The sequence below is a fragment of the Pinus tabuliformis genome, chromosome 5_2, assembly GCF_031772625.1.
Source record: "Pinus tabuliformis cultivar Carrire ecotype Pingquan chromosome 5_2, CPIR1, whole genome shotgun sequence".
Lineage (NCBI taxonomy): Eukaryota > Viridiplantae > Streptophyta > Pinopsida > Pinales > Pinaceae > Pinus > Pinus tabuliformis.
Window position 1 is genome coordinate 717103532 of NC_142306.1, and position 18558 is coordinate 717122089.

General features: G+C 35.2%; 1 protein-coding gene across 2 annotated transcripts; it reads left to right on the forward strand.

Annotated features, from left to right (window-relative positions):
* Window positions 1-6048: 6048 nt before the first annotated feature.
* On the forward strand, window positions 6049-8442 carry LOC149161197 (protein LURP-one-related 10-like). Of its 2 annotated transcripts, XM_089436910.1 has the most exons (4): window positions 6050-6564; window positions 7621-7833; window positions 7915-8053; window positions 8195-8440. In XM_089436910.1, the coding sequence occupies exons 1-4, from the start codon at window positions 6289-6291 to the stop codon at window positions 8227-8229; spliced, it is 663 nt and encodes a 220-aa protein (XP_089293036.1). In that variant the 5' UTR covers window positions 6050-6288; the 3' UTR covers window positions 8230-8440. The 2 variants fall into 2 exon arrangements, with proteins under 2 accessions (XP_089293035.1, XP_089293036.1); XM_089436909.1 differs by having other exon boundaries at window positions 6049-6564; window positions 7915-8442.
* Window positions 8443-18558: the final 10116 nt, after the last annotated feature.

Below are 18558 nucleotides of genomic sequence, written 5' to 3' on the forward strand. Positions count from 1 at the left end.
AAGAATGCTCTGTGAACCTCAAAATAGAGGGGTTGGAATGAGATGCATTCATTGTAGTTGCAGAGCTATAATGAACAAGAAAGAGGAAAAAAAAATGTTTGGAAACATTGGAGAGGTAGCAGAGGATGTTGAAAATGCAAAGGTTGCTTGGAAGTGCATAGAGAATTGCTTGAAAACAAAGATTACAAAGGTCTGATTGGTTGATGGAATTACAAGGATAAATTGTAGAGGAAAGGTCTAGGAAAACTGATAATTGCAGGAAAAGGAAAGACAGGCAGGGAAAGTAGCCCATAAATAAACAAAACCAGTGACAAAGTGGAAACAAGACATGTTGTAGTAGAGGAGTAAGCGAGCAAGCATAGATAGTGAGCAAACGAGTGTAGCAACCCAGATCGAGGAGGCTCAAATTGGTTCCATAATAGCGGACCAAAAAGGTGCCAAAATACCAAGATTAGAGGAGAGGAAGCTTGGCGAGGCAGTGTGTAACAAGAGAGGAGGCTTGTTACTACAGAGGCCCTGTTGCAGCTCATAGTGAGCATGGAACAACTCACAGAAAGAAGAAGAGGAAGTCCAGTGGGAAGCCACAACAGAAAAGAAAAGGAGGCTAGAACAAAGGATACAAGACAACAAATGAGTGAAGAAGAAACGACGAAAGAAATGGCTGAGATGAAGGCAAAACTCAGTGAATTGAAGGAGCAACTGCAAGAGCAGATAAAACAGTGGAATAGGAAATTGTTAGTAAGATTGAAGAAAGGTGTTTATGTGGGAAGAAAAGTGAAGTGGCCTATCAGAGAGTTGTATGTTGAGAAGCTAATGCATAAAGCGAAAGAAGAGGAGGCACTCAGAGCAGCTAAGTATGAAGTCAGAGAATCAATTTGTAAACCTGAGAAAAGACTGATCCTTGGAGAGGACAGTGATGAGGATGAGGTGCTGGAAGCACCTCTTGAGACAAAACTGTCTCATATTTTTTAGTTTAATTCTTTATATAATGATGAATTTGCTAGTAGAATAGAGGAAGTACCAGAGAGACAGGAGAAAGTTGATAGAAGACAACAGGAATATGAGGATGCGCAAGTGAGGAGAACTGCCATGGAGAGGAGAATCCATGAGAAAATTCAAGGAGATGTACTATAATGGTGTGAGATGAAGTTCAGAAGCATCTTTGCTTGGACTTGTTTTCTTTTGTTATTTCTATATTTAATTATTCATTAAGTATTTGGAACTCTTTTGAAGACAGGGAGGAGAAGAATGTACAGATGGCAGAATGCATATGGAAGAGAAAATGTTGGACAAAGGCATCCAACTCAAGAAATTCGCTCCATAGAAGCTATGGAAAGCTAGAGACATGGATATGGTGATGAAGTTCAAATCACATGAGAAATTGGAAGAATAGATTATGTAATAGTGGAGGATCATCAAAGAGATCAAAGCATGTTTGAAGATGAATGGTTGACACAAATTTGTTTCCATAGTGTGGAAAAGCGCAGAAATGTGGAGGAAGAGTTCGTTAGCAGTCTTATAGATCACAAAGTTTGGTCAAAGAAGCTTGGAGATAGGACATAAGAGACCTCAACCAAGGAAGAATATTATGTTTTCGAATCTAATGTGTGGTGTATGGTTGCATGAAATGACCAACAGAAGAATAATGTGCTTATGCAGGGCATGGAGGAATTGAATTTTATGAAGGAGATGCCTAAAATAGAAGAGGCTTATGCACATGAACTTGCTGGAGATGAAGCTATTGCAGCAGTAGTAGAAACTAAATAAACTAGATTTGAAGAAGGTCCCATTAACGAGGATGAAACCAGCAGTGTAGCTATGTCATTAGAACCTTGGGAGGAATCGCTAAAAGAGGTTGAAGACTGCACAAGAGATGGTACAATTCAGTTTGATTCTAAATTGTATGATGAGCTAAGTACTTTGGAGCAGAAAATCATGAACCAGAAAGAACATATTCAACATGTAAAACTGGAGTTGGAGAAGGATGGAATTGTCTTGAAAGGCAATAAAGACGGAGCTGAAATTGTCAACCAGCAGAATGGAAAAGAGGGAAGCGTGCCACAGTCAAGGAATGAGAGCATTTAACCAACAGAAGAGGTGAATATAATCATTGAACAGGTGTATGTTTTACACCATAAGCTGGATATTTACACCAAATCGGGGTGCTGAGGTACCAACTCCGTTAATTTTATACATTACATTAAACATCTCATTTGCTAATCGTTGGAGCATCTCATCAAATATATTTATAGGCTTATTCTTGGCTCGCATCTTGGATCAGGGTATTTGACAATTTTCAGTGGCAACTCATACTGCAACTCAGAAGCATGTAGCTACGAAAGTCATAGGTGAATGATAAAGCCCAAACGTAATGCAGTGTAGTCTTCCTCATTCCAAATCGGAAAAGCACATTCCTTCTTGTACCATCAAGAGTATTTCCCAGGTCTTCCAACTCATTGGTACATGAAGGTCTTCATTTTCTGCTGACTGTTGTGCCCCTCCGAGGTTGGGGGTTGAAACCTTCCACCCGCCACTTTATTTCACAGACTAAATCCCGCGTTGACGTCCTATAGTGGTATCCATAAGAAGAATGTGGGGGTCCCTACTGGTTTTGGAAACCACTGGGTGGTGGTCCTGCAATGATCCTACGCCTGCCATGTCGCCAAAGTGGTTTGGCACTAGCCGAAAAAACTGTCCGCCGCACCCACACTCCGTTAAAGTTCGAAAGATGGGGGCCGCAATGCCTGCACCGCCATGCATCCAAATTTGCTGGCCCAACGTGCTTTGAATATGTGCGTTGTTTAACCACAATGCCAATTCTTAAACAAAACCTTATCGCATAGTCTAACGAGGCGGAGGAGTTGGCCATATGGAAATTCTGGTCATATTTAAAGAAAATCTGGCGAGAATTTTTGTAAATCCAAGTTATAATTGTTAAACTTCAAAATTTTAGGTATTTTAGACGTTTCTGATGGTGCTGAATTCATTTCCACCATCTAAAACACGATTCAAACACTACCTCTACAAGATTTTTTGAAATTTTTTTGCCTGGATTCCAGCCACATGTGGCCGGGCAATTCCTCTGTCTGGTTAGACGACTCCAAACCTTATATATATTTTTTAACACATGGGAAATCGGTTATTGTTTGGACTAATCTAAAGGCTAACACGATGCCAATGTTTAAATAAAATATTATATTTTTTTTAACACATGGGGAATCGGTTATTGTTTAGACTAATCTAAAGGAGAACACGATGCCAATGTTTAAATAAAATATTATATTTTTTTTAACACATGGTGAATGGGTCATTGTTCGGACTAATCTAAAGGAGACTCAAGATCAACCCATTGCTTGGACTAATCTAAGGGAGACCCAAGATCAACCTTTGTTGCTCCCATTATAACACCAAGAGTATATCCAACAACTTGCAAGCGAAATATATCACTGCCACTATAACACTAAGAGTATATCAAGCAAATTGCAAGCTAGATATACCAAATTTTATGATTTAGCAAGAGCCAAAAGACTCTCGGATAAAAAGAGTCTACTCCTTGAACTTAGATCATAGCAAGACACTATATTCAATGAAATTTAAACAGTCCTGTAGGCTTCACCTAAAAAAACTTATGATTAAACCACACATCACTATATTAAACAAAACATTATACTTTGTTAAACAAAACATTATACTTTTATTAAAACAAAATGAAATTTGATTAGGCTAATGTCAATTTCTGGTCATGGCCACTTGCACGTATAAACTGTGCGCTGTTGCTTAAACATATTTGAACCACCAAATTTTGCAGCACCTTCAACTAGTGCTGGTCTCATGCTTCTTGGGTTCAAAATATCCCAACGAATGTTCTCAGAAATAACAATAACCAGCGAACAGAGCACCACCAACTACCGAACTTGCAACCACTGTTCCTGTTCCTGATAGACTTTTACAACTAGTACTAATTTTTTGAACCTATTATTTCTTTTCCACATGCAACAACATTTGGTTTGATGCGTTCATACCCATGAGGAATCTCCCATGTGGTCATGAGAATGATGCAATATGATCATTATAATCGATGCCACCAAACACTAGTGACATCACTTTGGTCTCCTGGATAATTTAGTGTACCATGGAGGGGTCCATCATTTCCAATAGCTGACACTGTGATAATCATATTTACGGTCAATTCCCAAACTGAAATGATGAAGGATTAAGATACATCGCCTTGCAACCAGATCCATCCAACCAAAATATTTCCAGAGATTAAAGAATTTAATAAGTTTACCTCAATATTATAGGTTTGTTTTTAATTGTATTACAAAATTTAGGGTAATGAAAGGGGTGTCATAATCTTTTCCTTCTTTAAAGAACATTGTCTTCTATTTTATCATTATATACAAAAGATGGGATATGCGATTTTCATATCAATAACATTTTCCATATCACTAATTGCCACTTCTAATAATGCTATTCATTTTTCATGGTCTAATTAAGTTTAAATCTCCTAGCACTTTAGCACCTTCCTTTATGGTTGTCAATTACTTCACAAAGTTTCCGCAAAGAATACGTTCAACTCATTATTTTTTTAAACACACGCAATGTATTCAATAATCTCATTTATTTTGCATGGTTTAGTTAAATTTAAATTTCTTGGCATTCTAGCACCTTCCTTCATGGTTGTTAGTTACTTCACAAAGTTTCCACAAAGAATAAGTTCAACTCATTATTTTCTTGAACACACGCAATACATTCAATCATCCCAATGAGTATGTACATGGATCTTTGAAAACCACACTCAATGAGGTGGAGGCATCTGCATTGGACCAAATGGAGGAAAAAGCGATCTTGGGTTGTATGTACATGGATCTTTGAAAACCACAATCAATGAGGTGGAGACATCTATATTAGACCAAATGGAGGAAAAAGCGATCTTGGGTTGTTCTACTAAAAGGAGAATATGGTTTGTGGACACACTAGGTCTTGTAATCGGGTCAACACCAACTACAATTGAGTCTTGTGAAAGAGAGTTTGAGTGGAAATTTTGATACAACATCAATTTGTTGGGGATATAGGAAATCTAATGACACTTAGTTTGTAATATTTTAATTTTTCTTTGATATAATTTTGAAAAATATTTAATGATGTAAAAAGTATTTGATATATTTTTTATAAAGATGTTTTTAAAATTGACTATGGTTTAATTAGGTTTGTATTTTTTATTGGATTAGGTTGAGAGGAGGTGTTGTAGTAACACATTAAGTGAGATTTTGTAATAAATATTAGATTAAAAAATAATAAAACACAATATCAGTGTAATTAAAAAGGTAATACAAGTAACAATAGCAATAAAAATGACAAGTCAATTAAGTTTATGGTGAATGGTAGCGAGAAATAATTATTGGATGCAAATTGTTTCTATTTTTTTTTAAATATTTCAATCATTGATAAATCCAAATTGAAAATAAATTTATATTAATATAATATCACTCTAAAAATAGATATTATATATTATTTAATTTATTTTTATTTTTAAATAATAAATTAATAATTTACTAATTTTATTTTTATTTTTATTTTCAAATAGAAGAAAATAATTCACTATCAAATCAAAATAATTCACTATCAAATCAATCTAAATCATATTGAATGAAAAAATAAAAATTAATAAATAAAAAATTCACCTAATTCAATATTTATTAAAATTTACCGCTACATCTAATAACTTTTAAAATATACCATATTTTATAGAATATTTTTCTAACCAATTTTTAATAAAAAAATAAATTATTTTATTATTTTTAAAAATAAATTATTCATCCCCGATTCATTACTCATCACTTTATTATAAATTATTATTTGAACCATGAAATCAAACGAAAAAAAGCTCTTTAATTTTAAATATTTTTTCACCAGATTTAACTAAAAAATTACCAATTTCACTTCCAATTATTAAAAAAGAAAGAAGAAAACCGGTGAGCCATCCTCCTCCAATATTACTTTTAAGTGAAGTAAAGTGGAAATTATTTAATAAAATTTTATTTCTTTTAAATTCGATGCGATAAGAACCGGTCTTTTAAAGCATGCAGATGAGGATCAAAGTTACAGGAAAAAGTAAAGCATCCACATGAGGATCAAAGTTACAGGAAAAAGTCATCCACAAAAGAATCTTTGAGTTGTAACGGACACGTACAAGGATCCACATCTGGAAAGAAATATAATAAATATTTAGATTTCACTCACTTTCCTGAATACAATTGATCGGCACTTCTCCCCAAGAAAATCAAAATGGATACGCAACAGCCTTACTTCCAATCCCAACCTGAGAATTTTGCAGGGCCAAACAGCCGAACAGTAGCCGTGATCGGCAATCAGTTCTGTGATTCTTACCCAACTGAATTAACGATACATAGGAAGGTCATTAGCTTCAGCGCCGGCGATTTCAAAATCTTGGACAGCAATGGAAACCTGCTTCTCGCTGTCGATGGCAGGGCATTCAGCCCCACATGCACACGGATTCTGAGAGACAAAAATAAGAATATCCTCGCCACCATGAAAAGGAAGGTAAACCCACAATAATACTGATACATTTTGTCATCAACATATTGATTATTTTTCAAGGAAAATACTTCACAGGATTTGAACCTGTGACTTAAATTAGGCGTGATCTAATTTTCGTGGAACTTCACGGGATTTGAACTTATGGCTTCAAATTCGAAGTGTGACGTAATTTTATAAGTCGATCTAATTTTTTTAAGGTGTGTTCTAATTTTATAAGTCGAACTTCACAGGATTTGAACTTATGACTTTGAATTCTAAGTGTGACCTAATTTTATAACTCGAAAACATGTCTTCGGCTTGTAGGGACTTCACGGAATTCGAACCTGTGACTTCTGGGTGAAACCTAAGTTCGAACCTGTGACTTAATTTTCTAGTTGTAAACTAATTTTTTTGTTGGACTTCGCAGAATTTGAACTTGTGACCTAATTTTCAAAGTCGAAAACATGCCTGGGTCCTCATGTTTGGGTGAAAATTTAAAATACACGGATTTGGACACGGGTTTTGATTGAAAATTTGATAGACGCGGCAATGGAGAGGGGTTTTGATTGAAAATTTTAAAGTTGCTGAAATAGAAATGGATTATGATTCTACAGGTTATTAGAACATTTAATATAATCTTTCTTTTTACCTGCTTGAATACCACGTTTACTAGTGAACAATTTCAGAATCAACCAGTACCTTAACATGAACTTTGCCTCCAAGAGCATAAAAAAGATTGTATCGGAATTGAACCTTGTTAATCCTGAAAACGTCTCCAAGAAACAGTAAAAATATTGTACCGAAATTGAGCCCTGTTCATCCTGAAAAACCTCAAGGGAATTGAACCTTGCAAACTTTGAAAAACTCAGCTGAAAAACTCAGGTCAAGATGAAAGATTGGATAAACTAAATTCACTCCTGAAAAACCTCGAGGGAATTGAACCTTGCAAACTTTGAAAAACTCAGGTCAAGATGAAAATTTGGATTAACTAAATTCACAAACACTATTATTTTCCAAAAATTATTATGGTATCTGTGAGTCTGATTGTTGTTTTCTCTGTAATGATTTATCTCATGGCAGTTGCTGACCCTTCACGACACATGGGAAGTATACCGAGGCGAGGAAACCAGGCCAGAAAATCTGATTTTCACTGCACGGAGGTCCACACTGTTTCAGTTGGGGACTTCTCTGGAGGTATATTTGGGCAATAATGCTCATGCTGATTTTACGGTCAAGGGCAGCTTCTTTGAACCGTCTCGTACAATTTATCAAGGGACCACCGTCATTGCCGAGGTATAATACCCTGTTGTCTGGTTCACATATATACGAAAACACAGACTTAAAACATAATTCTCATGAATAACTTGTGTGCAGTTGAGGCGTAAACACGCGGTTTCACAAGTTTTAATGGGGACGGATACGTTTACAGTTACTGTGTATCCGGGGGTCGATTATGCCTTCATAGTGGCTCTTGTGGTAATTCTGGAAGGAAAACCTGCAGGTGCAGATGCAGGTGCAGTTGCTGCAGGTGCAGTTGCTGCAGGTGCAGCAGTTGCACGTGCTGTAGGTGCAGCAGCTGCAGGTGCAGAGGCTGCAGGTGCAGCCGCTGCAGGTGCAGTAGCTGCTGCAAGTGCAGCTGCTACAGCAGGTGCAGCTGCTGCAGTACCACCTGCACCACCTTGTATTTGATGAGATATAGGGTGGATTGTATTTGAAATTGTATTTGTTTGGCCATGTGTAAGGATTCTTATTATTCTACTCAGTGTATTGTATGTATGCATTGGTAGACTTAGCAGTCAAATCGCTGCGCGGAGGTGGGTCCCTTGTCCCACAAACAAGGGGGTCTCATACACCAATTTATATCTGTGACGTTAAAAATAGATATTATTATTATTATTATTATTAACAACTTTATACTTGTTTCTTGTTAAGTGAAATATAGAATTCTTGGCATCACATTTATAACAACTTATATTTATTTTTAAGAGTAAAGTGGGTTGAACGATGTGTTTTTTTTTATTTAAGTTTGTAATTTTAATATAAAATATATCATTTTACATTTATTTTAATTTCATTTTAGATTTATTTTAACTTTGTTGAATTTACATTAGTTTTTAGTAATATTATTTATATTATATATATTTCACATTTTTATATATAAAAATATTGTTTTTTTTTTTTAATTTTGTTGAAACTTTAATTTAATTTTTAGAGAAAAATTTTAACAGTATTGAGGATAGAAGGTTTAGATATATTTTAAAAGTAATTTTTTTCTTTTAGATTTAATTAATAACTTGTCCTGACGATGAACCACACTGGTTGGTTCGAAACGAGTGGACAAAGGTCTTTCTTCATGTGATTTTCGCCGAAGTTCTGCTTACAACTAAAAAAATGTTATAAATTAAATTAGAATAAAATATTTTGATTGTGAAATACGTTATGGTTTTTGGGCATGTGGTATTGATAAACCATGGTATTGGCTCATTTTATGGTATCAAAGCCTATTTACAAGTTATTAACAAAATCAAAATATAACAAATTGACTTTCACTTTTTATTATTAATTGAGCAAACATCTAAATGTTTACAGGTTTATATTTGTAATTTATATTATTTTTAACATTTTATTTATTACTTTTAAATTTTTTAATTACTTTATTTTATTTTATTTTAGTGGATATATAAATGTTAAATGCTTATGTTAAACATTTAGTGACAGATATTGACACTAGATTAAATTTATTAAATGTTAAACATTCATTAAATTAAATTTGTTAAATGTTAAATATTCAGGCTTAATATCTATCCATACTAAGCCTGCTAAATGTTAAACATTTAGTGACGGATATTGACATTAGATTAAATTTATTCAATGTTAAATATTTAGGCTTAACATCTATCCATACTAAGCCTCTTCGCCAAAAAATATGATTAGATATAAAACCAAATGTATTGTTTCTGTTTTATGAGTTTATTTGTACCTTACATTCAAATTGTAAATAAGCGGATTCTTGGATTAATTATTGTTAGGATTGAATTTCATGTTGTTTATATCTTTTTGCATATTTGTATTTAATTAAAGTTTGTAGCTTAATATTATTATGATTTTGTGATTGGATGCATGAATTTTAATAGTTGTAATTAGTTAAATGGGTGTGCCATTTGAATGTTAAAGTGAATATGTCAAAAATACTATTTTGGTTTTACTAGCGTTGTTTGTTCTAAGCATGTAACCACATGACACTTAAAAACATTTATTTTAAATGTTAATGTCCAAGAAATCTATCTTTGCCTCATATTGTTATGACACATTACTATCAATTAGTAGGATTAAGGGAAAGAAAGGGGAAGGACCACTTAAGGGTTGAGGGGTGGCATCCCATGTTCAACTTAAATATCTGCAAAATTTTCTATGTTCAATCTCAATTTTGCACATGCATACCTCAATAACCTATGTGCGTGCACATTTTGACAACATATGTGCACTTGCCTCAGTAATGCACACACCGCCTTTGGAATCCACATGCATGTTCTAGCCAACTATCAATAAAAGCATTACAATTGTACTATGTCAACAACTCATTAAACCAACATTGGAAAAATGGCTAAGTCCCAAGGCGAGGAGAAAATGTAGTTACCTACTTGATAAAACTCCTCAAAGTTCTCTTTTTTAAGAGGAATATTCCGTGGTCATTTCTACCCCATTACAAAATGTGGTGCTACTAGTAGAACCATTCTTTTAGGAGATCGTTAGACTTCTAACTTGTTTTAAATTGTAGCTTTGATGATTGATACCATTGCAAACAAAAATCTTAAAAAATATTTTCAACTCAAAAAGTAATGGGTCAAGTAGAAGGAAGTTAAAATCATGACTTAATTAAAATTATGGCCTTGAAAAGTAGTACCATTACAAATAAAAAACCTTAAACATTGGCTCTTAAGTTGAAAAATGTTTTTACTTGTTTTTTGTTAGATTAAAATTACATCTTGTTTGAAATTGTGTCTTGACAGTCAGTATTTTTACAGAAAAATACATGTATGATTGCAATGAAAAACATAAAATGCTTAAAAACATGTTCGAAAAGAAAAAATAATTAATATTTTTGTGTTGAGAGACATTGTCCAGCCTAGTATGGAAGAGATGTTTTAATGTTATGTTATGTTATGTAAACATTGAATTGTTCAAATTACATAAAAGTAAAAATAAAATAAAAAATAAAATTATTAATTATAATTATTGATAATTAAACCAACATAGATCCATTTTAACTTTAGATCTATCAAGCGTTAAGAGGGATCAAATCTCTTCAGGAGCAAACCCTTCATCAAGTTTTACACTCAAAAAAGATGTTTGCACCTTGAGAGATTTGATCTTTATCGACACTTGATAGATCCAAAGTTAAGATGGATCTAGGTTGGTTTAAATGAAACATAAATGATTATTTACATAAAGAAAGTTTTAAAAATATAGCCCCCCTCCTCCACTTGCACTCCCACACAAAAAAATTACAAAAAAAAAACTTAAATAATAATAGTAATAATATTAAAACCTAAAAAATTACTTTTTCAAATAACAAAATGAGTGGAGGGTGATTTTCATAATTACTCCTACCTCCATCCCCCCCCCCCCCTCCTCCCCTTCAAACTCCACGCCTTTCCCTTACACACCCCATGCCTCCCCCCTCCACTCCCTTCACCCCTCCATTAATCTTCAGCCATTGCAACCTCTACTAGTAGCAGTGAGCTCTAACCTCATTGTTATAAGTGGGGGGTCACAATGGTTGGGAGGAGGAAGAGGAGAACCCATCACTACTATAACAACACATGTTGTTACTGGGGGCCAAAAGGGGGTTGTGGGGAGGGAGGCGAAGACCCATTATTACTAGCAAAAGCCCATTGCTATTAGTGGGGGTTGTAGAGGTTGCAGGGAGGGAGGGGAGAACGAACTGTTGCTAGTGAGGGCCAACATTAACATGACATAAATGGTCGTAATGGTCATAAATACATAGTGACAAAGAAACTTATTGGTCTTCGCTTGAGGAGCTTGAATGCATGGGTGCATGTAGATTAGGGGAAGCCATATTGATATTTGGCTTATCATCCTCTTCAATCATGATTGAGTTGGAGGAGGTTCCCTAAGAATGTCAAGCATAGCCCTTTGCATCAAAGTGTTGATCCTTCACCTCAATTTTGATTCCAAATACCCCATCTAGAAATTACTTCAAATTTGTCCTTGAATAACATAAACATATTGAGCAACTCTTGTACTTGGTCTCCTATTCCTTGAACATTTCCTTCTCCTTGAGATGTCAAAGTCAAAGATCCAAGCCTCAAAATATTTTTCTATCTATTCATTTGCCACTAAAATCCTCTTTTGTAGGAAAATTTCCTCCAAAGTGCTAACATCCTCTTTGACGAAAATTGAAATTTCAAGTGAAATGTTTACTCGGCTCTTGACATCCCTTTCAACTTTAGTTATAGTAGGAATGGTGGGCTCTAGTCAAGGCTCGCAAGGAACCTTCTAACACCTTCATTGATGGTCCTTCAAACTATGCTCCAGAACCTTCAAGTCAAAGTAATTCTCCATGTGAACCAAGAGACCTAAATGATGGTGTATAAGTACCCAATGAGCTACAAACAAGAAGTTGCACCAGACTGTAATGCTCCATAATAATAATAATAATAATAATAATAAACCAATAAATAAAAATAATAATAAATGAAATAATATTAAAATATATATAAATAAATTTTAAAATAAGGAAGAAAAATAGTAATATTAAATAAATAAAATAACAAACAATAAATTGAAGTTTTGAATAAATAAAAATTTAAAAAAAGAAATAAACAAAAGTTGGCATGTTGACATATGGATTGTGTACATGCAGATCTCTTTCCAATCCCTTTTCCATTTTTGGAATAATTTATTCTATATAGTGGTTGTTAAGGGAGTTGAGAAGCATTCATTCTTATAGGAAGGGAATGCTAAGAGACAAAAGAGTCATTATTAGTAGTAGTGGATTGAGGGCTCAGGGTAGCCAACTATAGAATGATTATAAGCAGTCGAGCTTAAGATTGGGTGGTGAGTCGTCCCCAAAATAGTGTTGCAGATAATGGGAGCAAGATAGCATAACCACTCTTAATTATCTAGTAAGAAATATCATTGCTTATAAGTAAATCTTTCATCTCATGATCTCGTAGATTTTGTGCTAGCTAGATGAATATTTATGTGTTGATATTTTTATTGATGTAAAATTTTTATGTGATGATTATGGGTCTTTACACTTGGATTGAGCATAGGTTTCAACCCTTGGACTTAATGGGCTTATGATGATAGGTAGATCTGGGTAGATCTAATTAATCTAATAGTAAAATTTGATAGCCTACTTGATCTACATTATATAAATCTATATTGTTTCCATTCATATGTAATAGTTTAGTAAATTTTGTAATCTATGCTTATTGTTCTAGATTTGATAATATGTCAATGTTGGCCTAGGGTATTTTATATTTACTTAAGATTTAATATGGTGGATCTAAGAGGTATTCTAGATTTATATTGAAAATTTGATAGTAATATGTAGTAGATATGCAACTAACAAATCTATTTGTTCAAATTGAGAGAGCTAGATTTAAGATATGTTACTTATTACTTTGTGTTCTCAATTTCTAACGTGTTAGTTGTTATTTAAAAGTTAGATATTTTATTTGATGGAATCGATATGGTAATAATGATTCTGTTTTATATAAAATTCACTGTGGATAGTTATGTGATTAAACAAAAATATATATTTAATAGCTATATATCCCAATATTTTAAATCGAATTTGATAGGCAGATTTCCATATATGAGGGATTCTTTTTAATAGATTAGAAAGTTTGAATTCATAGTAATATTGATTGAATGTTACCTAGATTTATAAGTCTATTCTTTCCAATAGAAATGATAAGAAGCTCCTTAAGTGATAAAAATAAAATTGATGCTAAATTTAACTTGTGATCAATAAGATCAAACCCTAAAACCAAATTATATCTCATCATCACTAGGTTGTGATATTTCTTTTGAGATTCAAAATATTGATTTTAAAAGATTACTTATACCTTAGATAAGGGATGATCTGAGATTTTTGTGAATGAAGTATTTTTAAATAGGTGAACTGAGCCACATGCATTTGAAATAAGGCTTTTTATTTATTTACTATAGTATGCATAATGCGTAATATATGTCAAGATGGTTCTTTAATCAAATAATGAAATAGTGTCTCCATTTCTATGGAGGGAAGAAATATTTAATTTATATTCGACGAATATCAAGCAATACTTCATATACTGTAATATTTTATATGGATGGTATAAACCATAGTTTTTCACATTAGGGTTTCTTTGCTACTTCAGTTTATATAGGAGTTTTGTTGTATCAACAAAGTCATGGCCCATACAACATTGGAGTTCCAGTACTTGGATTTAGCTTAAACCATTAGTGTAATTGATTATGTGTACGAGTGTTAGGCCATAGGGTTGTGTGACAAACAATAAGTACGTAGTGGGAATTGTTACCATTCAAACTAGAAGGGGTCCTATGAGGGGATCCTATAAAGCAACTATTAGTTCAAGGAGCAACAATAGAGCAATATCCCACTGTCACCTTAGCTAAGGTTTCCTACTCTTTACGAACTTCACCAATGGGAGGAGACTTGGTATATAGGGAATCATCAGGAAGGATGGATCTATGAATGGATAGAGAGTGATCCCTGAGACCTATTCACAAGAGAGGCTCAATTATATAGCTTGCTTGCTTCAAAAACAAGGTGATGTGCTCTCTAGGAAGGGCTAAGAGGATTCTTGAGCCTAGGGTCTGGGAATATATCTCCTTAAGATGTTTCCTAGGCTGGGAAATCCTTATGGATAATTGGCCTTTATGTGATCTTTGTTAAATTAGAGTTATAAAGTTGTGGGACCACAAAAGACTAGGTGGACCCAAAATTAGGTCAAGGGTATGGAGTTAATCAAACAAGGGGGGACTTGACCTAATTTTAGAAGAGAAGAGGATCAAAGGACACATTTTCTTTTTAGGATTGAATAAAATGATCCAAATTATGAGGATCCTTGAGTTAGGGGTCGCTATATCTCAGGATCCCAGCGTTAGAATTGCTTCAAATTTGGAGGGCCTCTAGAGGGACCACAAATCGAGGTGTTTTTATGGCTAAAATGGAATTTATTTGATTCCCTAGGTGACCTATTAGCACTAGGCCTAGAAAGAGAAAGAGGAAGCAAGAGAAATAAGCATTTAGGTGACCACCAGCGGATGGATTAGTGCCTTGCCTTTGGGAGAGATGGAGTCAAGGTGAAATTTTCATTTGGAGAGACTATACCCAATCAAAGAGGCCTTTAGGAAACTTCACATGGCAATTAGGGCATGAAAGTAGCTACCTAAGGACTTTATACTTCGATGTGAAATGTTTGATGAATTATCAAGATGTATTCAACAAGAATAATATCTAATATCATTCACCCATTCATACATGACACATGCAATGATGCAACGCTTCAAAAGTTCAAAATTTCCACAATTTCGCAAAGAATAACAGTAAATTCCATACCTATATAGCGGAAATCCAAGAAACATTCATGTGACAAATTAAACAACAAGAAAAACCATGAAAATGATCACTTACATCTTCAAATGAGTATATCCAATCATCAAATTATTCCAATAATGAAGCTCCAAGACCAATAAGATAGAATCCAAACATCACAATTCATCCATGAAACAAAACTCGTCCTCCAAAAGGAAATGTGAAATTCTTCAAGTAGCTACTAAACCCAAATCCAAGCGATGATGAGAGAATGAATCACCTCTCAACTATTTATACAATATATAATGAGTTTGATTTGCATAATTGGCCTAATTAAGCCCCAAATAATAAAATAATGTGATATAATAACATCCCTTGGTGACAAACCCACCAAGATAGCTAAAAATATAAAAAAAAGCCTCTCAAGAGAGCATAATAATCAACATAATGAGTCGTTGGGCCATTAAGAAGGCCCAATGAAGTCCAAAGTCTGCCATGGTCATATAATGGGCTCCAAACATAGTGGACAAGGTGTTGGCCCCTTGTTTTCCACACAAGTCACTGTAGTGCTCCCAAGTGGGTAGTGCTCCCAAGTGGTTAGTGCTCCCAAGTGGGTGTGGGAGCACAAGGAAATCCTCATGGGTCTCCAAGTGGATTAGAAATGCCTGAAAACCATCTGTAAGGGATAGGATGATGACATAAACCATCCCTTTGTCTCCTACAGTGAGACACAACCTCATCTGGATCTTGGAACATCTACCAAGTGTATTGTGAAACTATGGAGCCAATTGAGCATGGTGAACCAGGTGCATAATCCTCATCCAAAAGATGAAATACAATAAATCAATGAGTGGTGTTGGGGATCCATGAAGTAATATCTACTATGGTGTAGGCCCATGTCTCTCAAATCTCACCCTACAAGTGATAATATGGAGACCAAGCCTAATATGGAGAGGGCTTGGACACCCGTTTAGGGAGACCAAGCGTAATATGGAGACCCACCTGCAATCCTACATAAGATCCAACACATCCCGTTGCCCTCCAATACAACAAATTATTAGAATAATCAAGTAAAAGAGCTTACAAGTCATGGAATCAATGGGGCACTTCATGGTGGCATCCCCTTCCATAGTGGGATTTGGCATGCAAAAATGTCTCTAAGCTCAATAAGGGGATTAATCAAGTACCCTATTAGGTGGATTCAACCTTTAAAGGGGTGACATGTCCATGGTACAACCATTAGATGGTAGGTGGAAATTGATATAGTGATGGAACAGGGTGGGGACCAAGGGTATTATCCAAGCCACATGCCATGGTACAAGGGTAGCTATAATAAGGGAAGCCCACACCTGGGTATATGAGTGTAGGAGGGAGAAAATCATGGTACATGAGTTACCTTGACCTTTGTTTTTCCACCCTTATTCATATGCCTTTTTCCTTTGATTCATTCTTCTTCATGACTGCTTGGGGCTCTAGGGGATGAGATCGTGATGCATATGATATGTAGGTTTTAACCCCGTACAGAAATTACCTGCATATGAATTCTAAAACATAGAAAATAAACAATGCGAGAGCATAACACATAAAACACATATACACAGAGATTTTCCCCTGGATCCAAAAATTGGGACTACCAGCTTGATTTTTGATTATGTTCCTTTCAATGTTACAATACATATTTATACATGCCGAAGCATCCAATACCATGGACCGAAAAACCGTCACGTCCAAAACCATGGACCGAAAACCATCGCGTCCAAAAACATGTGCAAAAATCATGCACAAAACCATAGGTGGGTCTGCCCAACCTAACATATCCTCAAACCCCCTGTGACCCCCCCCTCGCTACATAATAGATGCATCGAAGGGGGGCTCTGCCCCCCCTCTAACTCCCCGGGTAACTACGTGGACTAGTCGTGGAAAGAATATAACACAACCCAACATTCTCCCACTTGTTGTTTTCTTTCCATAGGGGACCACAAGAGAGCTTAGTCATTTTTCTAGCCCTGAAACACCCATTGTCTCTCTACACCAAGAGAATTTCTCAGAGCTCACATATTTTGTCAATGCATTTGCAATATTCTTCAAAGTGTCCACCTTTACCAGCAAAACCTTTTTGTCTTCTATCATATCCCTCACAAAGTGATACTGAACATCAATGTGCTTTGTCTTTGAATGATATGAAGGGTTCGTTGCCAAGAAAATTGCACTTTGGCTGTCACAGTCTATCCTTATAGCTCCTTGTACTAACCCCATACTTGAACACAATCTCTGCAACCAAACTACTTCCTTGCTTGCATGAGTGGTTGCCATGTATTCTGCCTCTGTAGTTGATAGTGCCACTACAGATTGTTTCTTACTCATCCAACTGACTGCACCTCCAAATAGGTTAAACACATACCCACTTGTAGATCTTCTCTTATCCAGATCTCCAGCCTAGTCTACATCAAGAAAGCCATGAATATCCAAAACTTTGTCTAATCCTGGTCTTCCTTGGTAGCATAAACCATAATCACTAGTGCCAAGCAAATACCTGAAAACCTGCTTCACTGCTCTCCAATGCTCCTTCCCTGGTTTTGAAATCAACCTGCTCAATATTCCCACTGCATGTGCAATGTCTGGTCTAATACAGACCACTGCATTCATCAAGCTACCGACTGCACTTGCATATGGAACACGGGACATGTCCTCTTCCTCTTCTTGTGTCTTGGGACACTGTTCAACGGATGACCTCACACCTACAAGAATAGGAACCTTCACTGGTTTACTATCCTGCATATTAAACCTATGTAGTATTGTTTCGACATACTTCCTCTGGTTTAACCAAAGCTTCCTCTTTTCCCGGTCTCTTTTAATTTCCATTCCCAAAATGTAGTTTACAGCACCAAGATCTTTCATGTCGCATTTAGAGGACAATTGGGTCTTCAAATCCTAGATAATTTATTTTTCATTTCAACAACAACATATCATCCACATACAAGACTAGATAAATAACACGATCACCAATTAATTTAAAATACACACAGTGATATGCTTTGCTTATGGTGAAGCCAAGTCCCTGTATAAATGTATCAAATTTCTGATACCACATCCTTGGTGACTATTTTAACCCATACCCATAGAGAGACTTCTTTAACTTGCATACCGGTTCTTTCTTACCCTTCACCACAAAGCCTTCAAGTTACTTCATGTATATTTCCTATTCCAGATCCCCGTGAAGAAATGTTGTCTTCACATCCATCTGTTGTACCTCAAAATCAAAAGCAGTAGAAACAGATAAAAGTAATCTAATAGAAGTTACCTTGGCAACAGGAGAAAAAATATCACCAAAATCAATTCCCGACACCTGGGAATAACCTTTTGCTACCAACCGAGCTTTGTATTTCTCCACCTTTCCTTCTGCTTTTGTCTTCTTCTTGAACACCCATTTACTGCCAATGGGT